The sequence below is a fragment of the Salmo salar genome, chromosome ssa21 (assembly GCF_905237065.1).
Source record: "Salmo salar chromosome ssa21, Ssal_v3.1, whole genome shotgun sequence".
NCBI lineage: Eukaryota > Metazoa > Chordata > Actinopteri > Salmoniformes > Salmonidae > Salmo > Salmo salar.
Window position 1 is genome coordinate 26,008,820 of NC_059462.1, and position 26,104 is coordinate 26,034,923.

Consider the following 26,104-nt stretch of genomic DNA (forward strand, 5'->3'; position numbering starts at 1 on the left):
GGAAATAACTAGTTAAGCTGTAGCTGGCCCAGAACAGAGCGGCACAACTTGCACTTCATTGTAATCAGAGGGCTGATATAAATACTATGCATGCCAGTCTCTCTTGGCTAAGAATTGAGGAGAGACTGACTGCATCACTTCTTTTTATAAGCAACATTCATGTGTTGCAAATCCAAAATTGTTTGCATAGTCAACTTTCACACAGCTCTGACACACACACTTACCCCACCAGACATGCCACCAGGTGTCTTTTCACAGTCCCCAAATCCAGAACAAATTCAAGAAAGTATTATATAGAGCCATTATTGCATGAAACTCTGTTCATCTCATATTGCTCAAATGAAGAGCAAACCTGGCAACACAATGCCTCTCCCCTATTTGACCTACTGTAGATAGTTTGTATATGTATTGGTATTGATATGCAGGCTACATGTGCTTTTTTAAATTTTATTTTTTAAATTGATGTAGTTCTGTCCATGAGCTGTTCTTGTCTGTTAATGTTCTGTATTATGTCATGTTTTGTGGACCCTAGGAAGAGTAGCTGCTGCAAAATGGGGATCCTAATAAAATACCCCCCAAAAAGCTGATTGTACTGCATTATATTCCATTTGATACTCTCTCAGCCTCTGTCTGTCCAGATCCTCACTACAATGACCATTAAGTTTGAGTTGTTTACCTCCCTACACTACAGTAAACAGCCTTCAGATGGTGAGTGATGTCATCCAGACCTCCTGTCAGTCAATGCTGATGCAGATTGGTTGTTGTAAATATAATTGAAACTTGGTAAGTGGTGAAATAAGTATAGCCAGTTACATTTGTAATGGCTTAGCAGATCATACAAAAAGACACATTTTTACCTGGCTAAAAGAGAAAGAATATAATATCTATTGTTTATAGGAAACTCACTCCACAAATATAGATGAGATTGGCTGGAAAAGGGACTAGGAGGGAGAAATATATTTTTGTCATGGGCAAAGAAACTCAAAAGGGGTAATCTAATTAATAAAAATGTTGATTCGATTGTGCAAACTGTGCACACAGATCCTCAAGGAAGATGGATTATTTAAAATGTACTTTTGGACCAAAAACAGATTTGGCTAATTCATCTATATGCGCCAAGTAATGATGATCCACACTTCTTCGAAAATATATATAATAATCTATTGAGCTCCCAAGCAACGAATGAATCTATTATTATGGTGGGAGATGATAATATGGTTTTAAGTACCTCAGTGGATGTAAAGGAAATCACGCTACAAACTATCACCCTCAAGCACTTAAGGAGATCATAAATATTATGGATACATTAGAACTAGCGGATATATGTAGGCTGAAAAACCCTGACCTAGTGAGATATACATGGATGAGGCTTAATCAAGCTAGCCGTCTTGATTACTTCCTGGTCTCATTCTTGCCGGCATTAAAAGTTTTAAAAAGTATTAGTAGGAGACCGAATGCGATTGGACCACCTTCTAATTGACCTCCATATAACGCTTACAGAATTTCCATGTGGACGGGGTTATTTGAAATTGAATCAATAATTCACTGTATCGCAATTCCAGTGGGTCAGAAGTTTACATACACTAAGTTGACTGTGCCTTTAAACAGCTTGGAAAATTCCAGAAAATGATCTCATGTCTTTAGAAGCTTCTGATAGGCTAATTGACATCATTTGAGTCAATTGGAGGTGTACCTATGGATGTATTTCAAGGCCGACATTCAAACTCAGTGCCTTTTTGCTTGACATCATAGGAAAATAAAAATAAATCAGCCAAGACCCCAGAAAATAAATTTTAGACCTCCACAAGTCTGGTTCATCCTTGGGAGCAATTTCCGAATGCCTGAAGGTATCACGTTCATCTGTACAAACAATAGTACGCAAGTATAAACACCATGGGACCACGCAGCCATCATACTGCTCAGGAAGGAGACGCATTCTGTCTCCTAGAGATGAATGTGCTTTGGTGCGAAAAGTGCAAATCAATCCCAGAACAGCAGCAAAGAACCTATAACCTGAAAGGCCGCTCAGCAAGGAAGAAGCCACTGCTTCAAAATCACCATAAAAAAGCCAGACTACGGTTTGCTACTGCACATGGGGACAAAGATTGTACTTTTTGGAGAAATGTCCTCTGGTCTGATGAAACAAAAATAGAACTGTTTGGCCATAATGACCATCATTATGTTTGGAGGAAAAAGGGGGAGGCTTGCAAGCTGAAGAACACCATCCCAAACATGAAGCACGGGGGTGGCAGCATCATGTTGTGGGGATGCTTTGCTGCAGGAGGGACTGGTGCACTTCACAAAATAGATGGCATCATGAGGTAGGAAAATTATATAGTGATATATTGAAGCAACATCTCAAGACATCAGTCAGGAAGTTAAAGCTTGGTCGCAAATGGGTCTTCCAAATGGACAATGACCCCAAGCATAGTTCCAAAGTTGTGGAAAAATGGCCTAATGACAAGAAGGTCAAGGTATTGGAGTGGCCATCACAAAGCTAGCAGAACTGAAAAAGCGTGTGCGAGCAAGGCCTACAAACCTGACTCCGTTACACCAGCTCTGTCAGGAGGAATGGGCAAAAATTCACCCATACTTATTGTCGGAAGCTTGTGGAGGGCTACCTGAAACGTTTGACCCAAGTTAAACAATTTAAAGGCAATGCTACCAAATACTAATTGAGTGTATGTAAACTTCTGAACCACTGGGAATGTGATGAAATAAAAGCTGAAATAAATCATTCTCTCTACTATTATGACATTTCACATTCTTAAAATAAAGTGGTGATCCTAACTGACCTAAAATAAGGACATTTTACTAGGATTAAATATCAGGAATTGTGAAAGTTTGTGAAAAGAGTTTAACTTCTTAAAGTATAGGGGGCAGTATTTTCACGGCCGGATGAAAAACGTACCCAAATTAAACTGGTTACTACTCTGGCCCAGAAACTAGAATATGCATATTATTATTTGGATAGAAAACACTCTGAAGTTTCTAAAACTGTTTGAATGATGTCTGTGAGTATAACAGAACTCATATGGCAGGAAAAAACCTGAGAAAAATCCAACCAGGAACTGGAAAGTCTGAGAATTGTAGTTCTTCTTTTGAATCTCTATCGAAACTACAGTGTCTGTGGGGTCCCGTTGCACTTCCTAAGGCTTCCATTGGCTGTCAACAGCCTTCAGAGAGTTCTTTCAGCTTTCTCTTGTCACTGGGCAGAGAATAGTAGCTCAGTCAATCAGTGGACTGCCTGGGGACAAAGGGATTGGATATGCATGATCCCGCGAGCACGCCTTTCCTTCTTTTTCTTCTTGAATGAATATGCTAATGTGCAGTTGGAATATTATCGCATTTCTACGTAAAAAATATGATAAAGATTGATTTTAAACAACGTTTGACATGCTTCTAAGAACGGTAATGGAACATTTTGACATTTCGTCTCTGGTACCGCGCTCGCGCGTTATGCCTTTGGATGGTGCTCTGTACGCACAAACAAAATGGAGGTATTTGGACATAAATATGGATTATTTTGAACAAAAACAACATTTCTTGTGGAAGTAGCAGTCCTGGGAGTGCATTCTGACGAAGATCAGCAAAGGTAAGAGAATATTTATAATACTAATTCTGAGTTTAGTTGACCCCTTGCTGTGATGGCGAGCTATGTACTCAGAATATTGAAAAATGTGCTTTCTCCGTAAAGCTATTTTAAAATCTGACACAGCGGTTGCATCCAGGAGTAGTCTATCTATAATTCTTTAAATAATTGTTATCTATTTTGTCAATGTTTAGGATGACTATTTTTGTAAATTTATGTGCACATTCACCGGGAGTTTTGGTGGGAATACATTTTCTGAACATCACGCACCAATGTAAAATGCTGTTTTTGGATATAAATATGAACTTTATCCTACAAAACATACATGTATTGTGTAACATGATGTCCTAGGAGTGTCATCTGATGAAGATCGTCAAAGGTTAGTGCTTCATTTAGCTGTGTTTTGGGTTTTTGTGACATATATCCTTGCTTGGAAAATGGCTGTGTGGTTATTTTTGTCTATGTACTCTCCTAACATAATCTAATGTTTTGCTTTCGCTGTAAAGCCTTTTTGAAATCGCACACTGTGGTTACATTAAGAAGTGTATCTTTAAAATGATGTAAAATAGTCGAATGTTTGAGAAATTGAAATTATGATATTTTTGCTGTTTTGTATTTCGCGTCATGCTATTTCACTGGCTGTTGAATAGTGTGGGACGATCACTTCCCACCTAGGCAAGAGAAGTTAAATGTATTTGGCTAAGGTATATGTAAACTTCTGACTTGAACTGTAAGTTATACTTAAACCTAAAATGGTTCTCAAGTAGATTATTAAGAAAGGCTCATCCTTTGTTCAAAAATTGCCTTTTTGCCTTCATATAGATTACAACTTTTAATTTCCGACTAATTGAAAATGAAATTTGTTTAAGGTATCGCCCTTTATTAAACAAGCCATACAAAGCTGGTTACAATTTCAGTTTTATCCTGAAGAAAAGATAGAACAAATGTTATGGTTAAACAAAGCTGTCATTCGAAAACATAATGTTAAATTTCACTGCTATGCGGATGACACACAGCTGTACATTTCAATGAAACATGGTGAAGGCCCAAAATTGCCCTCACTAGAAGCCTGTGTTTCAGACATGAAGTGGATGGCTGCAAACTTTCTACTTTTAAACTCGGACAAAACAGAGATGCTTGTTCTAGGTCCCAAGAAACAAAGAGATCTTCTGTTGAATCTGACAATTAATCTTGATGGTTGTACAGTCGTCTCAAATAAAACTGTGAAGGATCTCAGCGTTACTCTGGACCCTGATCTCTCTTTTGAAGAACATATTGAGACTGTTTCAAGGACAGCTTTTTTCCATCTACGTAACATTGCAAAAATCTGAAACTTTCTGTCCAAAAATGATGCAGAAAAATTAATCCATGCTTTTGTTACTTCTAGGTTGGACTACTGCAATGCTCTACTTTCCGGCTACCGGATAAAGTCCTAAATAAACTTCAGTTAGTGCTAAATACGGCTGCTAGAATCCTGACTAGAACAAAAAAAAATATCATATTACTCCAGTGCTAGCCTCCCTACACTGGCTTCCTGTTAAGGCAAGGGCTGATTTCAAGGTTTTACTGCTTACCTACATAGCATTACATGGGTTTGCTCCTACCTATCTTTCCGATTTGGTCCTGCCGTACATACCTACATGTACGCTACGGTCACAAGACGCAGGCCTCCTAATTGTCCCTAGAATTTCTAAGCAAACAGCTGGAGGCAGGGCTTTCTCCTATAGAGCTCCATTTTTATGGAATGGTCTGCCTACCCATGTGAGAGACGCAGACTCGGTCTCAACCTTTAAGTCTTTACTGAAGACTCATCTCTTCAGTAGGTCCTATGATTGAGTGTAGTCTGGCCCAGGGGTGTGAAGGTGAACGGAAAGGCTCTGGAGCAACGAACCGCCCTTGCTGTCTCTGCCTGGCCGGTTCCCCTCTCTCCACTGGGATTCTCTGCCTCTAACCCTATCACAGGGGCTGAGTCACTGGCTTACTTGGTGTTCTTCCATGCCGTCCCTAGGAGGGGTGTGTCACTTGAGTGGGTTGAGTCACTGACGTGGTCTTCCTGTCTGGGTTGGCGCCCCCCCCTTGGGTTGTGCCGTGGTGGAGATCTTTGTGGGCTATACTCGGCCTTGTCTCAGGATGGTAAGTTGGTGGTTGAAGATATCCCTCTAGTGGTGTGGGGGATGTGCTTTGGCAAAGTGGGTGGTGTTATATCCTGCCTGTTTGGCCCTGTCCGGGGGTATCATCGGATGGGGCCACAGTGTCTCCTGACTCCTCCTGTCTCAGCCTCCAGTATTTATGCTGCAGTAGTTTATGTGTCGGGGGCTTGTGTCAGTCTGTTATATCTGGAGTATTTCTCCTGTCTTATCCGGTGTCCTGTGTGAATTTAAGTATGCTCTCTCTAATTCTCTCTTTCTCGGAGGACCTGAGCCCTAGGACCATGCCTCAGGACTACCTGGCATGATGACTCCTTGCTGTCCCCAGTCCACCTGGCCGTGCTGCTGCTCCAGTTTCAACTGTTCTGCCTGCGGCTATGGAACCCTGACCTGTTCACCGGACGTTCTACCTGTCCCAGACCTGCTGTTTTCAACTCTCTAGAGACAGCAGGAGCGGTAGAGATACTCTCAATGATTGGCTATGAAAAGCCAACTGACATTTACTCTTGAGGTGCTGACTTGTTGCACCCTCGACTACTACTGTGATTATTATTATTTCACCATGCTGGTCATTTATGAACATTTGAACATCTTGGCCATGTTCTGTTATAATCTCCACCCGGCACAGCCAGAAGAGGACTGGCCACCCCTCATAGCCTGGCTCCTCTCTAGGTTTCTTCCTAGGTTTTGGCCTTTCTATGGAGTTTTTCCTAGCCACCGTGCTTCTACACCTGCATTACTTGCTGTTTGGGGTTTTAGGCTGGGTTTCTGTACAGCACTTTGAGATATCAGCTGATGTAAGAAGGGCTATATAAATACATTTGATTTAAACTCAAATGTACTGATTAATTAAAAAAAACATTCTTTATGGAAAACATTTTTTTTTAAATGTTATTATATTTATTAATGATATTTTGAATTTAAGCAGTGGAGTTATGTCACATATGCAGCTATTGAAAATATATGGGAATGTCTGCTCAATCAAAACTTACAACCAACTGATTGCAGCATTACCACCAAAAATGGAGGAGGCTAGTGGAAAAGGGAGAAGGTAGGTTACTTGTTTGCCTGCCATATTTTAAAAATACAAATTGTCTGAAAGGAATTGGCATAAATAGTAAGAGTTTCATTTGAGGACAAAAATGTTGACAGCTGTGCCATAGAGGTTGCAAAATAAATGGGAAGAGATTGTCGATGTACCGATTCCATGGCACATGGTTTATGACTGGTACAAAAAAACAACACTTGATTCAACACTTCAAGTTTTTTCAATTTAAATGATTATACAAAGTTCTTGCCACCAACAGAATGCTATATATATATATACAACAATCTCAGCTCTGTAGATTTTGCAGTGAAGAGACAGGATCAATAGATAATCTATTCTGGTATTGCCCCTATGTAGCTTGTTTGTGGTCACAGGTTCAGAACTGGTTAGAAAATCACAACATTCACTTAAAATTAACCTTACAAATAGCAGTGTTTGGTGATTTGGAAAGCCATAGTCAGTCAATAAATAATATAATATACTCGTAGGAAAGGTTTTGTCAAGAGGTGAGTGTAGCTGGTGCATCGAAGTCAGGCGCAGGAGAGCAGAGATGAGTGGACAAAGCACTTTACTAAGGCAATCATTTGCACAGAACGCAACTGCGTCACAAAACAAATGCCCAACGAACCAGTGAGGCAGCACACAGTACAAAAACACAAGTACAAAGTACAGGCTGCCACAAAGCACGGGTAATAAAATAAACCCGGCGCAAACCAGCCGGAAGCGTGCCAACCTCAACAATAAACAATTACACACATAGACATGGGGGGAACAGAGGGTTAAATACACGACATGTAACGAGGGAATGATGACCAGGTGTGTGGGAAAACAAGACAAAACAAATGGAAAATGAAAGGTGGATCGGCGATGGCTAGAAGACCGGTGACGTCGACCGCCGAACGCCGCCCGAACAAGGAGAGGGACCGACTTCGGTGGAAGTCGTGACAGGTTCTCATCTTTAGATCACAATCTGTGGATACTATACGATTAGAAAAGTTCAAAATGTATGGAAAACATCACAGCACAATTGAAAAATATATGGCACATGGAAACCAAACGAGGGTGGCCTATGATGATAGGTGGGATGGGCTGAGAGTGGCTGAGGGGTGGGATTAAAGAGTTTGTTTGGTAATGTATTATTGTTATGTGATTGCTTTATGTAAAAGTACCATGTATGCAAAATATGTATATGTAGCAGAAAAGCAAGATGTGTGTCCTCTGAAGAGGGTTGTGGATGGGTAAAAAAAATATATATATATATATATATATATATATATAACAAATAATGCTGCTGCAGACTGTGGGATATCCTAAGAAAAAGAGAATAGTGAGGGATGGGGGGAGAGAGATGAGGGACAGAAGAGGGAAAGGGAATGGGGACAATAAGCGCTCCATCTCATCATCATTGTATTTCCTATATGTTGTTTGATTAATCATAGACAATGAGAACATTATTTGTAAAGTGCTTTTCAAACATTACGCTCAAATGCTTAATAATTGGTTGATATGGTATCTCAGCACAGCAGTAGGTATCAGTGTCTGATCTAAAGCAACACTTACAGTAAATGTGGTGAGACAGATTTAAAGAACCCCAAAACGCAGAGGCCAACTCAAACAGGTTTAGATGGAGGAAAACCAGTGCTAATACAAAGTAGTTTTATCCTTTGGTTTCCATATTTCCTTCATCCCGTTCTTCCCATAATCTGTGTTTACCCAGACTGTAATCTTTTGATTTAGTTTACTTTGGTTTCCTCTCCCACTGAACTAGAACGGTCTTGAAGACTCACATCAGATGATGGATTTCATCTGCAACAGATACTTTATAGGCCTAGACGAGAGAGAGAAGTGGAAAATAATGTGTGTTCAACTAAGGATTGAGCTAGAGGGACATAGTGTACTGTAGGCTTTACCTACCATACCTTAACTGGGCTGGCTAGAAACGTACCAGTCAAGGAACCAGCACAGCCAGTTGGCATTGGGGAAACCCAGCCACAAGACGCTGCTTGTCCTTTTCTCTCTGTTCTTTTTACAGTAACGTACAGATGGTCTGGTCCTCCAGTACAGGCAGATTTTATGGTCGTTATGGAGCCCCACAGGACTGTCTATCACCAGAAGAAGAAACAGAAACAGGTTGAGACTGACAGGTCTAAACCTTCTGCTCCTCTACTGTTAGGTAATATTGCGTTTCAATATGCCACATAGCAGGGGGTCTTTGTTGACACCTTTGGAAATAAAAGACCGATTTGTATCAACAACGTCTGCTATAGCACCCCCCTGCTTGGACAGCCATCCAGACAGCCATAAAACTGGTTTTGTTTGTCGGCCCATTTGGCCTTCCAATCCCAAGCCAGAGCAGAGTTGGCAAACCAACCAATCAAGGGGAGATCTGTCATGCCGTCCAACCAATCAGAAAGGAGGGATGGTCCAATTTTGCGCTCCTAAATTACGAGGTAATATATGTAGTATGGAAGGGGGATGGAGAGGAGGAGGTTTAAAGTAAGAAACATAAAACATGTTCTGAGAGACACTGAAACCTTCTCAAGCTCAACACCACATCTATCCCTCTCCTTCCTTTCCCCACTAGGATAAAGTAAGAAAAATCATCGGGCACGGAGACAGCACAGACCAAGTCCCAGCCCAGCCTGCCCATATGGTTCATATTGAAGAATAGTACATCGGCATGCACTGTTACATGACCATTCAATGGGAAAAGATGATCAAATGAAAAAGGTTCACTACTATGTGGAAACCATAGAATCAGGAGCTGGGCATATGGTTGGAGTGGTTTCTGATGATGATGATGATGGTGTTGTTGATGATGATGCTATGATGATGTTATGGTGGTGACGATGGTGGTGATGATGACAATTACGATGACAAAGGTGATTACTATGACAATTATGACGACAAGAATGCATTGCAGACCTAGTAACGATGGTATCGAAGTGTACTTTCTCAAAGCAAAGCCCTGGAACATGCAGATCCACTGGCACAGAGTCACTCATTAAGTCCTGTTTCTCTCTCTCCGTCTCACTCCCAGGCCCTCCGAGCCCCTTCCCTCTGCAGCTGCACACTGTCTCCTGTTCCACGGAATGTCTTCCCTCATCCACGGTACATGTTTTCTGTCTGCTCCCGGGTTGGACGGCTGTCACAACAGCATGTAAACACAGTCCTCAAGCACACGGGATGAGGAGCTAGATCACAGCGCTCCCATTGATTTTCACAGAGACAGAAGAGAGTCCAGGTGGGAAGAGCAGGAGCTTCTGGAAGCTGTTCCAACAGAGCGGAACCGACTGGAACTTGGCCTCAGCTCACACACTAGACTCGAGGACATGCAGCCTGTGTGCTAAATTAAAGCTATCATGCAGAGCATGAGTGTGAGACAAAGAGCCAGAGAGAGCGACCTAGACAGACAAAGAGAGAGAGAGAGAGAGAGAGAGAGAGAGAGAGAGAGAGGGAAGAGAGGGAGAGACTAAGAGCTGTGATGTCATAGAGGGAGAGAGGACACTGTGATGTCACAAAGAAATAGGGAACCTTAACATTGTAACAAAACATGTCACCAAAAACTAAAATAGGGCCCTAAAACAATTGTCACCAAGGGAGAAATAAGAATAGATTTAATTTGTTTAGCGCTTTTCATTACAGCAAGAATCTCAAATACAACAAAACAACAAAACAAAATGTCCGTTAGTCAATTGACAGTTATGGATGGAAGATCTTCCACAGTCATCCACAGAGGCAGGAACAAGTCCAACAGACCACTCTCCATGCGCACCTTCCTCAACCACACTGTCCACGAGTTTTTTGGGTATCTGTACTTTACTATTTCTATTTTTGATAACTTTTACTTTATTTTATTTAGGAAAGTAGTAATGTACTTTTTACTTCATACATTTTCCCTGACACCCAAAATTACTCGTTACATTTTGAATGCTTAGCAGGACAGGAAGATGGTTCAATTCACACATTTATCAAGAGAACATCCCTGTTCATCCTTACTGATGATCTGGTGGACTTACTAAATGCACATGCTTCGCTTGTAAATTATGTCTGAGGGTCTAGCTATACGTAAATAAAAAAAAACAAGAGAATGGTGCCGTCTGGTTTGCTTAACCTCTATGGGACGCCTTCCCGTTCTCATCCCGGTAACGGGATTGCTTGACAAGATAGCAAAAATCGAATAATTTCAATTTCTCAAACAATCAACTATTTTACACCATTTGAAAGATAAACATCTACTTAATCCAACCACGTTGTCCGATTTCAAAGAGGCTTTACGGCAAAAGCATAAAGTTATATTATGTTAGGACGGTACATTGACAAAACATTACACGCAGCCATTTTCAATGCAAAGACAGGCGTCACCAAAAGCAGAAAACCAGCTAAAATTATGCACTAACCTTTGACAATCTTCATCAGATGACACTCCTAGGACATTATGTTAAACAATACATGCATTTTTTGTTCTATCAAGTTCATATTTATATCCAAAAACAGCATTTTACAATGGCGGTGATGTTCAGAAAATATTTAGCCTCCAAAACTGCCGGTGAATATGCGCTACAATTTACAAAATTACTATTCGAAAACATTGGTAAAATATAATATTGTCATTCAAAGAATTATAGATTAACATCTCGTGAATGCAACCGCATTGCCAGATTTCAAAATAACTTTACTGGGAAATCACACTTTGCAATAAACGAGGTACTATGCTCAGAAAAATAGGCTAGAGGCTACAGGTTAGCGCCATCTTGGAACCATCTAAAATCAAATATACTATTGTAAATATTCACTTACCTTTGATTATCTTCATCAGAAGGCACTTCCAGGAATCCCAGGTCCACAACAAATGTAGTTTTGTTCAAAAAAGTTCATAATTTATGTCCATATAGCTCCTTCTTGTTAGCGCGTTCCGAAGGCTACTCAAAATGTACGAAGCGCGCGGGACTTGTCGTCACGAAAGTGCAAAAAAAATATTATTTACGTTCGTTCAAACATGTCAAACGTTGTATAGCATAAATCTTTAGGGCCTTTTTCAATCAGAACTTCAATAATATTCAAGGCGGACGGTTGCATTGTCTTACAAAACGTTTCGGAACGAGAGAGTACCCACGGGCACGCGCATCATAGTAGTAATGGCCCTCCCCCTATGACAAACTTTCCAGGCCTCTCGTTCGGTCAGTTTTTACCAGAGAAGACTCAAACCACTTTGTAAAGACTGTTGACATCTAGTGGAAGCCGTAGGAAGTGCTACATTAATCCTAATTTACAGTGTGTTTCATAGGCAAAGGCTTGAAAGTGATTCCACACATCAGATTTCCACTAATTGTACTTTTACTTTTGATACTTAAGTATATTTTAGCAATTACACCTACTTTTGATACTTAAATATATTTAAAACCAAATACCTTTAGATTTTTCCTGAAGTATTTGAGTATTAACTTATCTTTACTTTTACACCACTGGGGGAAACGATGGTCAGATCCAGGGGGGAAGGAAACAAGTCATTAGTCAGGTCACCTCTTTATAGATCCCTGATGTCACAAAGGGAGAACTAAATCAAATCAAGTTTTATTGGTCACATACACATGGTTAGCAGATGTCCCGTGTGGCTCAGTTGGTAGAGCATGGTGTTTGCAACGCCAGGGTTGTGGATTCGATTCCCACGGGGGACCAGTACGGAGAAGAAAAAAAAAAATGTATGAAATGTATGCATTCACTACTGTAACTCACTCTGGATAAGAGTGTCTGCTAAATGACTAAAATGTTATTGTGAGTGTAGCGAAATGCTTGTGCTTCTTGTTCCGACAGTGCAGTAATATCTAACAATTCCACAACAACTACCTAATACACAGTGAAGGGATGGAATAAGAATATATATATATATATTAGATGATGATAGACCGAGGGGCATAGGCAAGATGCAATAGATGGTATAATAATACAGTATATTATATATACAGTATGGGATGAGAAATGAAAGATATGTAAACATTATTAAAGTGACTAGTGATCCATTTATTAAAGTGGCCAATGATTTTAAGTCTGTATGTAGGCAGCAGCCTCTCTGTTTTAGTGATGCTGTTTAACAGTCTAATGGCCTTGAGATTGAAAAACAGCTTCTGTCTCTCAGTCCCAGCTTTGATGCACCTGTAATGACCTCGCCTTCTGGATGGAAGCGGGGTGACAAGCAGTGGCTCGGGTGGTTGTTGTCCTTGATGATGTTTTTGGCCTTCCTGTGACAACGGGTGCTGTAGGTGTCCTGGAGGGTAGGTAGTTTGCCCCCGGTGATGCGTTGTGCAGACCGCACCACCCTCTGGAGAGCTCTGCGGTTGTGGGCAGTGCAGTTGCAGTACCAGGCGGTGATACAGCCTGACATACTTTGTCGACAAGGCATTGTTCCCGTGTTTGAGTAGACTGCATTCACAATAAACGTTGCATATGTTGGCTCAATCTGAAATTATATCAATGGCTCATTGTCAACAAAGATTGGCCTTAAACTTTAAAACTGTAATGTCATACAGGTCAGAAGATAATCATACAAATTATTTCAAAAAGGGAAAAAGGATAACAAAGTTGTGATGTTACAAAGGGAAAAAAATTATTCTAACATGGTGTCACAAAGTGAGAAATAACCCAATGGTGTGATGTCATAGAGACAGACAGAGAGAAAATATGTGCAAAGTTATGTCACAAAGGGAGAGAGAGAGCATTGTACATCACTGTGTCCTTTCATTCCCTCAGTGAGCTCAGACTGGATTGATATGTAAGAGGCCTATCGTGATCCAGGAAGGACCTACCTGCCTCCCCCAGTCAACAGAGACACAACAGCTGGGCTATTGATGGCCAGAGGAGGGTTCACTGAAAAAGAAATCTGCCTCCCTGTGAAAAACGGTTCCTACCCAAAACCACTGAGCTGAGAGCCTTGCTGACAGTGGGATTGGCAGGTCCATGTCTGAAAGTTGAGGTCATGTTTTTCACACTCCTGATGTAACGTGGCTCAGTGTCAGAAATATTATCTGGATGATACACACACAGCAAATTGACCAGTGTAACCTTGTGTTGATTCTCCAGTGTAACATTTCTAGTGTTAATTCAAGAGTGAAATTAACACTCAGTGGTGTAAAATAACCCCAGTGTTGTGTTAACCAGTGTTGACTGTGATTGTGTCAGTTTTACTCTGTGCAGAGTAAAACATTCTCATCAAAACCACACTCATCATTATTTTATTTCCCAGCATGCTTTACTGCAGCTAGATTTTTTGGGGCTGGTTTTTGCATGTACGTTGATTGATTGATTAATCTTATGCTACACACAGATAAATAACATAGATCTCTAAACTAATCCAATAAATTAGTTAGATTTATTGCACCTGTTACTGAAATGGTTGTTCCAGTTTAAATAGTTCAGGTAGTTTCCTTTATCAATGTACATCACGCTGACAGTCATTCTAAATGCAGGTTGCGTATGAATGAAAATTCCAATTGTTGGACGTCCAAACTCTGTCTGGATTTCAATAGGAATTACATATCACTTTGCCAGCCGGCATTATGTGACTTGCAGGCTTGATGTGGCCTGTAAACCAATAGGAATTGCATATAACTTTGCCAGCCAGCATAATGAGACTTGCACACATGATGTGGCCTGTAAAAACCAGTAGGTTCCAAACACCACTGTGTTGGGGTTAAACATGGCCATCAAAGTCAGGCCTCATGATACAAGTAATGTATTGTCGTAAACAGTTTAATTTTAAGGATAACATTTACCTACAGTAGGTACTCACTCACAGGGCTGAAAATGAAAGAATTCAACAACCATGTCTCTCTCACTAACAAATATAGTCATAAACTCAGCAAAAAAAGAAACATCCTCTCACTGTCAACTGCGTTCATTTTCAGCAAACTTAACATGTGTAAATATTTGTATGAACATAAGATTCAACAACTGAGACATAAACTGAACAAGTTCCACAGACATGTGACTAACAGAAATGCTATAATGTGTCCCTGAACAAAGGGGGGGGTCAAAATGAAAAGTAACAGTCAGTATCTAGTGTGGCCACCAGCTGCATTAAGTACTGCAGTGCATCTCCTCCTCATGGACTGCACCAGATTTGCCAGTTCTTGCTGTGAGATGTTACCCCACTCTTCCACCAAGGCACCTGCAAGTTCCCGGACATTTCTGGGGGGAATGGCCCTAGCCCTCACCCTCCGATCCAACAGGTCCCAGAAGTGCTCAATGGGATTGAGATCGGGGCTCTTCGCTGGCCATGGCAGAACACTGACATTCCTGTCTTGCAGGAAATCACGCACAGAACGAGCAGTATGGCTGGTGGCATTGTCATGCTGGAGGGTTATGTCAGGATGAAGGGTACCACATGAGGGAGGAGGACATCTTCCCTGTAACGCACAGTGTTGAGATTGCCTGCAATGACAAGAAGCTCAGTTCGATGATGCTGTGACACACTGCCCCAGACCATGGTGGACCCTCCACCTCCAAATCGATCCAGCTCAAGAGTACAGGCCTCGGTGTAACGCTCATTCCTTTGACGATAAACGTGAATCCGACCATCACCCCTGGTGAGACAAAACCGCGACTCGTCAGTGAAGAACACTTTTTGCCAGTCCTGTCTGTTCCAGCGACGGTGGGTTTGTGCCCATAGGCGACGTTGTTGCCGGTAATGTCTGGTGAGGACCTGCCTTACAACAGGCCTACAAGCCCTCAGTCCAGCCTCTCAGCCTATTGGGTCAGTCTGAGCACTGATGAAGGGATAGTGCGTTCCTGGTGTAACTAGGGCAGTTGTTGTTGCCATCCTGTACCTGTCCCGCAGGTGTGATGTTCGGGTGTACCGATCCTGTGCAGGTGTTGTTACACGTGGTCTGCCACTGCGAGGACGATCAGCTGTCCGTCCTGTCTCCCTGTAACGCCGTCTTAGGCGTCTCACAATACGGACATTGCAATTTTTTGCCCTGGCCACATCTGCAGCCCTCATGCCTCCTTGCAGCATGCCCAGGCACATTTACACAGATGAGCAGGGACCCTGGGCATCTTTCTTTTGGGGGTTTTCAGAGTCAGTTGAAAGGCCTTTTTAGTGTCCTAAGTTTTCATAACTGTGAGCTTAATTGCCTGCCGTCTGTAAACTGTTGGTGTCTTAACGACCATTGAACAGGGGCATGTTCATGAATTGTTTATGGTTCATTGAACAAGCATGGGAAACAGTGTTTAAACCCTTTACAATGAAGATCTGTGAAGTTATTTGGATTTTTACGTATTAACTTTGAAAGACAGGGTCCTGAAAAAGGGACATCTCTTTTTTTGCTGAGTTTATGTGTTATTGCATAACACTGAATGTGTTAATTCCCTAACACTGACAGAGTGTAACAGTGTCAGCACTAAGCACAACGTTAATTTAACACTCAAAAGTGCAGACCTGTATAGACACTAGCCCATTGTTGAATTTAACACTGTCGGTGTTGATTTAACACTGGAGAATTTGCTGTGCAATCTCAATCACTCTGATAATGGCAGAGAAGATGTTATGGAAAGAAAGGCAAGCAAATATGTATGTTGTGAGGCATCCTGTAGGGACAGATACATCAATAGATCAAAGCAAGAGGTGGTCTCTCTAATTTCAGAGGTTAAAATAATATTTACAACATTGTGACTACTGTATAGTCTTTCATCTTACAGTAGAGGTAAAAACTTGCAGTGCCAATGGATGGAGTACCAATTCCAAGCTAAAACCTAATGTATCAAAGGAGCAAAGAGGGTTCAGTTAACCATGGTCACATCATGTGTAACACTGTCTAAGACCAGAAGACGTTAGTTCCCCAAGCCAATGCCTAGGCTTTACCCCAGCGTGCTAACACAGTCTTGAAGTACGTAGACGACCCAGGTTCAGCAGCCAGTCACGCACGGCATCTTAACCATCTCTTCTCATCTAAACTATCTTTGGTGCGTTAGCTGCCAGTGTATCCACGACGACATCTTAACCATCTCTTCTCATCTAAACTATCTTTGGTGCGTTAGCTGCTAGTGTATCCACCACGACATGTTGTTTTGAAAAGAAATGTCTCTTTTACTTTATCTATACTAACTCTGTTAGGCGGTCTTGTATCAGAGCTAAACCCCTACGTTTAAGATGAACAACTGACATACACATACATCTGTCTGGTATAAATCACTAGAAAACTGTTACCTCACCAGGCACTAGGCCTCTGAGTGACAGAGAGAAGCACCGTGGCAGCTTCCCGGAGGACGACAGGGGAATTTAATCATCATAAAGAGCTATAAATAGCTTTTTAAGGGCCAAAACATAAGGTTTAAGGAGAATGAGGTCCTCTGGAACGAGAGGCAGGGGAGAGGAAAAAGCACAAGAGTCGTTGACTCTCGGAGGCAAACAGTGGCTGATATCGTGTTGTTACATAAACACTGTCAATGTGAACGCGAGATGAAATACGTATGTTTTGAATTTGGAATATAGGAAAGAAGATCAAAGCTCACCTTAAAAAGGTCACTGTGCTCACATTAGCAGATATAAAACATGCAGTAGTGGCTGTACGTCACTCTCTGTCTCAAGCACTGTGGGGGGGGGGGGGTCCATACAAGTGTACTGCAAGAACTCATCTATCAATGTGGTGTCAGAGGAGAACATAGCCTGCATGTTGCTAAATGGTATAAGGGCACTATTTGTGCCATGTCAGAATAGGACAGCGCCACATGGCCCCTGTCTGGGGTCAGACCTACTATTTGCATGGTCAGAGGGTCTATCCACACTGTCCCACACTTTGTCCTTTTCAACTCAATGGAAAAGATAAAGATTTGAGATGGGTAAACTGGTCCTGGCCTACGGATCTAAGACAGACAGACCCTGGTGATGACTTCAAGAGCTCTATCAGCCAATGACCTCGCTCTCACCCTGAGACCGCTGGTCTGCTGGTGAGGCACGTGGGCCGAAAAGAGAGTAGTAATCCAGCCACGTGCCGCTCTCCTTCCTCTTTCAGTCTCTCTCTCACTCCCAAAAAACACGCTGGAGACATTAGAAGGCCTGCATCAGACGGGAGGGAAAAAAGCTAAAAAGCAAAAAGTCATAAAATAAACAAATAAACCATAGGGAGAGAAGGAGAAAGAGTGATAAAGTGAGAGGAAAGAGAGAGGGAGAGAAAGAGGGAGAAATAAGGGGAGCGAGAGAGAAAGAGGGGAGTGAGAGAGACTGGTAAAGAGAGGAATAAAATACCCTATGCTTCTATTCTGCACTGAAAAGAGAGAAGATGAAACCCAGACGAACATTCTGTTCTCTGTAACCGTCTACACATGGTCATCAGTCATTTATGGTCTTCACTCTGTGACCAATAACAAATAGCCAATCGCTCTTCAATGACCATTTTATAAGTGGTCAACAACAGTCCCTGACAAGACCGCAAGTTTTAAACACTGTTCTTTCTGCGGCCATCAGCAGTTTCTCTTGAGTGTTGTGCAGGACCGTTAGCGTTCAGGCTGACAAGGTCATCTGTGAGTTCGTAAATCAGCCAGGTTTTATAAGACACTGAACAGAAGTCGGTCCTGGCACCCTGGAATGAGCTGCAACCTGATTGAGTAACCAACATTTGTTGAAAGCTGTAACTCCCCTCAATGTATTCGGAACATTTCAAGGCTCTAGGACCAAGACAATTCTAAAGAGCTTCTGAAGTGTCATAATTGTATGTTTGTTAATGGGAAAATATGGTCATTTTTTCAATTTCCTGAAAAGTTTTTGTTTTGAAACTAATAGATTTTCATCCGACAGCGACAATGATGCTCCGTGTGCATGCCTGACTCAATGTTTCCTGCTGTGTTCTGTGTTCCATTCATCAGTGGACCAGGCCTCAGCTATCTGGGCACATGTGGGTGATGGAGGAGTTGGATTGGCTGGATATATCTTCAGTCTGTCAGGGAAGTGTGTCCCTCGGGCACACAACAGTTCTATTAAGTTCCTACAAACAGTTTAATAGTGAACCAGTACCTGGGGAAACATCGATCAACAGGCTAATTAATCTCTAATACGTTTTGGAGGGCCTCCATGCCAAATGTTTCCCCCCCTCTAGAGACGCCAGGTCAGGAAGCAACCATTTCTGTATCCAGGAAGATATTGTCATAAAAAACAATTAAGCAGCACAGAAAATACACAAAGATATTAACGCATAAAAATGAGGTTGTAAAGCGTGGAGATTCTAGGTTTGAAAACATATACCCTGCATACCCTACATGGACTCGGATATTACACAGATCTAGGATCAGCTCACCCTGTCTGATCCCTAACCATAGGGGAAAACAAACCAGACCTTAGATCAAGGTCCAGGGTAAGAAGGTGTCTTTTCAAAAGGCAAATATTCAAAACAATTTACCGCAGAAAACATGGTCATTAATTACAATGAGCATAATCCAGGGTCATCTTCATCCTAGACGGAGGCATCACTCTCAGACCTACTATACACACACAGACAGGGCCCCCTAGTGATGGCACAGAGAATATCAATTTTCCCATTATAACTTCTGATTACATTCAAGGTTCAAAGTCCAGATTGATTCTCGTTGCTTCCTGACAAATAGTGGGCTGGACCAAAATTGCCACTGTATTCTGAATGACTATGGGGGTTTCCACATGAATGGGTAATGCTTGGCTTTGTTATGGGAATAGGATTTGTTATGGGAACTCATGCTCTGGAATAAGCCGTCTGTCACCACATTGCTCCAACACAACCACCTCCCGAGCCCCGACTCTACCCAGGAGGATGGTCAGTGGGTGCCAACCCTAACATGAACTAAAAGCTTGAGTAATCCCTGGGCCTGTGGGACCCAGCCAGAACAATCTCTCACTGAAACCATGACCTAACATCTCTCATCTTTCCGCATACTGTTGTATTGAGCAACACAGATCTTTCATTGCTTTTGACAATAATGAGGAAAACAATGTGGATGATGTGAGGTGGGAGGATAGTGGGAAAATTAGAAGAGAAGACTTCTTGCTGACACCGCAAAGGGGTTAAGACGATAAGAACTCTCATTAAGACCTTGGTTAAGAACTTGATTCTCAGCATCTCCCAGGTGTACTATTACTGAGGGGAAAAGACAGCTGACAGACAATGGAGTGAATTACAATTATAATCTATGTTATGTGTTTATATTCATTATGTTGACATAAAATGAGATTGCGGTTTAACAATTGGACAAATTGTAGCTCAATCTGCCAGTAATAAGCAAATATGCAACTTCTTAGAAGTTAGCTGTAGCTATGTCGAATAGAGAAACACAATAGCATAATGGCAGAAAGCACAACAGTGAGAGAAAGAGAGAGAGAGAGAGAGAGAGAAGCAGAGAGAAGCAGAGAAGCAGAGAGAGAGAGAGAAGCAGAGAGAAGCAGAGAAGCAGAGAGAGAGAGAAGCAGAGAGAGAGAGAGAAGCAGAGAGAGAGAGAGAAGCAGAGAGAGAGAGAAGCAGAGAGAGAGAGAAGCAGAGAGAGAGAGAAGCAGAGAGACGAGAAGCAGAGAGAGAGAGAGACAGAGAGAGAGAGAGAGAAGCAGAAAGAGAGAGAGAGAGACAGAGAGAGAGAGCGAGAAGCAGAAAGAGAGAGAGAGAGAGAGAGAGAGAGAGAGAGAGAGAGAAGCAGAGAGAGAGAGAGAGAGAGAGAGAGAGAGAGAGAGAGAGAGAGAGAGAGAGAGAGAGAGAGAGAGAGAGAGAGAGAGAGAGAGAGAGAGAGAGAGAGAGAGAGAGAGAGAGAGAGAGCGAGAGCGAGAGCGAGAAGCAGAGAGAGAGGAAGCGACAGATAAGAGCCGTGCAGGAGGTCTTGCTGAGCCTGTAAAGCTCCTCCTAAGTTGAGGTTCTAGAATGCATTGCAGCTCCATGGGGTTTCCAGTGAGCTTGTGTCCTTCTCACGCACCCCTCTGTCTGCTCCCTCAGACCCAGTCACTGAGGGTCCATGCTATCCACGATCCTTGGGATGTCCCTACCCCATTGAAGTTTATATTTTAAATGGGTAAGAGTTAAGGTTAGAGTAAGGGTTAATGTTAAGTTTTAGGTTAAGGACCTCCCAAGGATCCTGGAAAGCACTGACCATCACTTTAGTGTCCACTATCCAGCTGCAGCAGATATGCTCATATTCCAGACAGGATGACACAGACTAAGGAACTGTGCTGTTCTGTTGCTTATGTCCTGTGAGTTAAGGGCTGTGGATCATATGACAGGATCATGTCCTCACTGTGCCTGCTGTAGCTGGGTGGGTAGAAGACCTACACAGATCTAGGATCAGTTTATCCTATCCGACATTGACCATAGATCATTGTAGGGGCTGGATTCAATCTGTAGTGCCAAAGATCAGCGTTGTAGCGCGGTTGAAAGGTAAAGGCCGTTTTTGATCAATCACACTATAATGGTGATCTTGGGCACTACGGACTGAATCCAGCTCTAGGTCAGTGTTCAGGGGCACTGTGAGCCAGTACCACCCCGCGTGGCCGTGTGTTTTTGGTCTGTCTGTGATGTTTCAGGCTGACAGAGAGCCAGGGATCACCCACAGTGACTGTAGCCAGAGAACAGAGCCCAGACTGAGCCATCTGGAGGAGCTCACAGCGTGTTTAGCCAGATTAATGATGTAAAAACACACAACCTCACACACGCTGCCGTCATGGAGATGTCCCACAGGGATGACAGGTGTAGTGGAGCGGTCTAGCTGTGTGTGTGTGTGTGTGTGTGTGTGTGTGTGTGTGTGTGTGTGTGTGTGCCTAAGGCAGGGTGAGGAAGGCATAATGTCTACAACTGTTATTAAGTCATCTGCGTTCCACACATCTGATCCAAGGTGAGTCACTATCCATATAGCCAAGTTGAGGTCTTCATGACAATATTGTGCTATTATCACACTTTTTCCCTTCGTATGTTTTCCTGAGTTTTGTTGTTTGGAGGCTGTATGCTCATAAATTATGTTAACAGTAAGTTGGCATTAGCAGGGAAAGGGACTTGGGCTAAAAGCAAATAGCCTCCAAATGACACACACATGTCTAAACCATTTCCAAATGCAGGGGTGAACCATGATAATCCAGTTTGGAAAGTACCCATCCCCATCGGGACCCCCCTTCTCTTCGTGGTTCTGTCTTCCCTCCTCTCTCAGTGCCCAAAATAAAATAACAAGTATCCCTGGATCGTGATCGATTACATCGTTTTTTTTGGACAATCAAAACGATCCCCCAGAGAGAGTGACATAGTAGACTGTGTGGATCTGTGCTCGTTTGGTTGGGTCTTCCTTCACCACCACCCTGCGGTGTTGGTGACATTAGGCAGATAAGGCCTATGTCTGTTCCAGAGCAGGACGCTCTGTGCCCTGAGGTGAGCTGTCACAATGAATCAGTCACTCACCTTTAACAGATTAAGACGTTCACTACAAGACTTCTCTCTGACACTAACACTGGACTAACACTTATACACATTGACTGACCCAACAAACATAATGCCCAAAATTCAGTAGAGGTTCCACCAAAGCAGAGACCATACATTTGGCATGCATTGTGGTGAGTGTGACGGCATGTCACGTACCACCATGCTGAAGAGAGGAGGGCCCTGGTAATGGCAGTGTGACGCAGGTTGACTACTGGCACACACTCTTAGTAACAGTCCTGGCCTAATCCACAGACCACAGCTCCTAATGCTAATCTGTTTTTTGGATTACAGCAGAGAGGCTAAACACCTAGCCTATCAGTGCTCATCAACCCATCATTGCGAATAGTGGATCAATAAATTAACAGAGCATATACACTGGGTGGTTTGAGCCTTGAATGCTGATTGGCTGACAGCAGTGGTATATCAGACTGTATACCACGGGTATGACAAAACATTTATTTTTACTGTTCTAATTACGTTAGTAACCAGTTCACAATAGCAATAAGGCATCTTGGGGGTTTGTGATTTATGGCCAATCTACCACAGCTAAGGGCTGTATCCAGGCACACTGTGTTGCATCGTGGATAGGAACAACCATTAGCTGTGGTATATTGGCCATATACCTCACCCCCTCCAGCCCTTTTCCTTAAGTATACACAGTGTACAAACCATTAAGAACACGTTCGTAATATTGAGTTGCACACTCTTTTGCCCTCAGAATAGCCTCAATTCGTTGAGGCATGGACTCTACAAGGAGTCGAAAGCGTTCCGCAGGGATGCTGGCCCATATTGACTCCAATGCTTCCTACAGTTGTGTAAAGTTAGCTGGATGTCCTTTGGGTGGTGGAACATTCTTGATACACACGGGAAACTGTTGAGCGTAAAAAACCCAGCAGCGTTGCAGATCTTGACACACTCAAATCGGTGCGCCTGTCACCTACTACCATATCCCGTTCAAAGGCACTTAAATCTTTTGTTTTGCCCATTCACCCTCTGAAATGGCACACATACACAATCCATGTCTCAATTATCTCAAGGCTGATTGAAGTGGAATTAAGAGGTGAAAACAATAAGGGATTATAGTCATGGAAGGAATAGGTGTTCCTAATGTTTTGTACACTTAGTGTATACACATCCAAACATGACACAGGAGCTGGACAGAAAAAGGAACAAGTTCAATGTTTACTGCTCCTAAAAGTGATCTTAATTCAAGCCTTCAGTGAAACTGTAACCAAACCGTGTTCCCACAGACCTTATGAAAAAATACGAGCAGTCCTTGTACCAAGCATGTCGACAGGTAACTTCTGTAACAAACATAGCAAGAATAATCATTTAGTATAAAACGTGTCTTTTTATTTATTGCTTCATTTTATTCTTTCTTTTTTAAGAATAAACATTGACATAACTGCAAGTAGTAATGTAATATTTGTTTAAATATCCACCAGTGCTTACGTAAAAAAAAAAAAATGTTGTACAACAAAACACGTCAACATTTCAAGCACTTTCCGTTGACATTCTAGTGTAAAGAACATTCCACAACACCCAGTATTTACATCACAGCGTTCTGGATCCATCCCATTGCCTATGAGTCCCGATGAAGGAAGAGAATGTTGAGAAAACCAGTTCATGCACACGAGAAAATGTATATAAAAATGAACACACAGATTGAAAAGGCATGACGATATCATAAGTGGAAGGTAAGCTTGTGCTTTACCACAGTAACCTGTGTTCTCGCTTGTGTGGAGCCGTACAGAGGCCTGAGAGAAAAGGACAGGATGACATGAAATGTAAACAGGAACCTAAATCAGGAAATATCTTATATGTCTGTGGCCACATCTAAAATGGACCCTTTACCCTACATAGTGCACTATAGGGTGCACTATAGGGAATAAGTAGTGCACTATAGGGAATAAGTTGCCATTTGAGTTGGACCTGTGTATTCTTATGATTTCCTATGACAATTCACAGTCAAAACAAATGTGGAAAAGTCAACCTACAGCATGAAGAGCTGCAACTTTGAGGATTCACTGGAAACCAGTCCTCTTCATGTGAAATACTTACAGGGTAAAACAAGGATGGGGTCCAAACTAGTGGTTACAGAATTGACCATTTTTAAGTTTCTGGTGAAATGTATTTGATTTAACAGCTGCTGCTAAGAGTTTGTTTATCCACAGAGCACATGTTGTTTACACATGTACATTTTATATCATTTTTTGAATGTTTTCAAGCACATATCTGGAAACAGACTGCCTGATCAAATCCTTGGTTTGCTTTCTTTCCCCTTGAAGATTGTTTCCATTCTAAATGTGTTTTCACTTATATTTTGGTCCTTCAGCAAAATCTCTCCCCCTCTCCCACCCTCCCTCCCCCTCTCTCTCGTAATACTTTTTTTCCTACAGAAAACAAACTCCAACTGCTTCCTGATGTAGAGAGAGAGTGAGGGATAGAGAAGGAGGAAAAGAAGAGGGGGAAATTTATTGCAGCTGAACAAAAATGGAAGATTCACCCTCAATTTGTCCACTTTTCCTAAAATGTCAAAGTACCCAATATGGTGCACTACTTTATATGGTGCACTACTTTATATGGTGCACTACTTTTCACCAGAGCCATAGAGGGCTGAGATTTAAGATCTGCCTACAGAGTCCATCCAACTAGCTTCTCCCAACTTCAGAAGAACACTACCTAGGCTGACTACTAGCCAGAAACTCAGACAACAGAGATCCCATAGCACCCAGAACAGCACAGACACTGGCCAGTCAACTGAGCTCAATCTCCAACAACCTCCAGCTAGGTATAGAACAAGGGCACACAGCTCTGGTCCAGAGGGCAACAACATCTGCTGCTTTTAGTCCCTGCAGAAGTTGACAGAGGGCTGGAGTTGACAGAGGGCCTGTGTTGCCAGAGGGCCTGTGTTGCCAGAGGGCCTGTGTTGCCAGAGGGCCTGTGTTGCCAGAGGGCCTGTGTTGCCAGAGGGCCTGTGTTGCCTGAGGGCCTGTGTTGCCTGAGGGCCTGTGTTGTGCACCCCTGGTATAGACCATCCCTTTAAGAAAAGCCTCTGGTTCATACAGTTCTTTAACCATAACAGTCCATACAACACATTAGCAGATACAGTGATAATCACACCTTTCAGTACCTATCCAACATTCTAATGGGATAAATATTTACACTTTCACAGTGCTACATTCTTCCGTCAACAACAACTGGGTGAGATATGACATTAAATGCAAATGTAATACTCTATCATGTCTTATCTGCTACCTAAAGAACAGGTATCCTAGAGAGAATTACATTTTGTTTGTCATCATTTCAAGTAACGAATATGATTCCAGATGGAGGGAGGCCGGTCTTCCCCCAAAGGAAGACATCCAATGAGCAGCAGATATGCCCACAGCCACCACACCCATTCCAGCAGAGCTCACCCAATCGAGAGAAGGCACTGACAAAGGAGGAAGAGCAGGGCGGGGAAAGAGCAAAGGATAAGGTACCTTGTTGTCCAGCATACAGCTGAGTGTCCCATACAGGTCTACGTGGACGCGCTCTCTCTGCGTTTATCAAGGGTGCTCTGTCTGCGTGTTTCCAGGGCACTGTGGAAGACAAACACACACACACTGATTAGACTGGGCAGTGTGGGTAATAGGCAGCAGAGACCTGGCACTAACTGTATCATGCAAATCCAAGCAAGTCAATACACACACAGACCAGACAAGACATGCACCCACCCACCCACCCACCCACCCACGCACCCATCCACATACATTCGCACACGATTCCACTAATACGACTCTAATTAGTGATGGCATCCCAAATCACCACACTCACGCAACCCAATACCTCACACTGCTTCTCTCTCCCTCACACAGACATATGCTGCCAGTCACATTGAGACCAAACACAGTGACTGTCTGTATCCACT

At 42.4% G+C, this 26,104-nt stretch overlaps 1 protein-coding gene and 1 long non-coding RNA gene across 5 annotated transcripts in view; both read right to left on the bottom strand.

Moving 5' to 3' along the window:
• Positions 1–7,338: 7,338 nt before the first annotated feature.
• Positions 7,339–9,992, bottom strand: LOC123729596 (uncharacterized). The gene is made up of 2 exons (XR_006761244.1): positions 9,713–9,992; positions 7,339–8,889 (listed from the first exon to the last, which is right to left on the bottom strand). It is a non-coding gene; the product is annotated as an uncharacterized lncRNA (long non-coding RNA).
• A 2,998-nt stretch (positions 9,993–12,990) lies between these two features.
• The window catches only part of LOC106582154 (interphotoreceptor matrix proteoglycan 2), a 35,266-nt gene continuing 22,152 nt past the window's right edge, over positions 12,991–26,104 (bottom strand). For 2 of the 4 annotated variants that reach the window (XM_014164953.2, XM_014164947.2), the window contains exon 19: positions 23,523–25,775. In XM_014164953.2, the coding sequence (XP_014020428.1) occupies positions 25,715–25,775 (61 nt within the window). In that variant the 3' untranslated portion in view covers positions 23,523–25,714. Of the gene's footprint in view, positions 13,245–23,522; positions 25,776–26,104 lie in introns of those variants that run through there. The other 2 variants (XM_014164950.2, XM_014164949.2) reach the window with 2 other exon arrangements.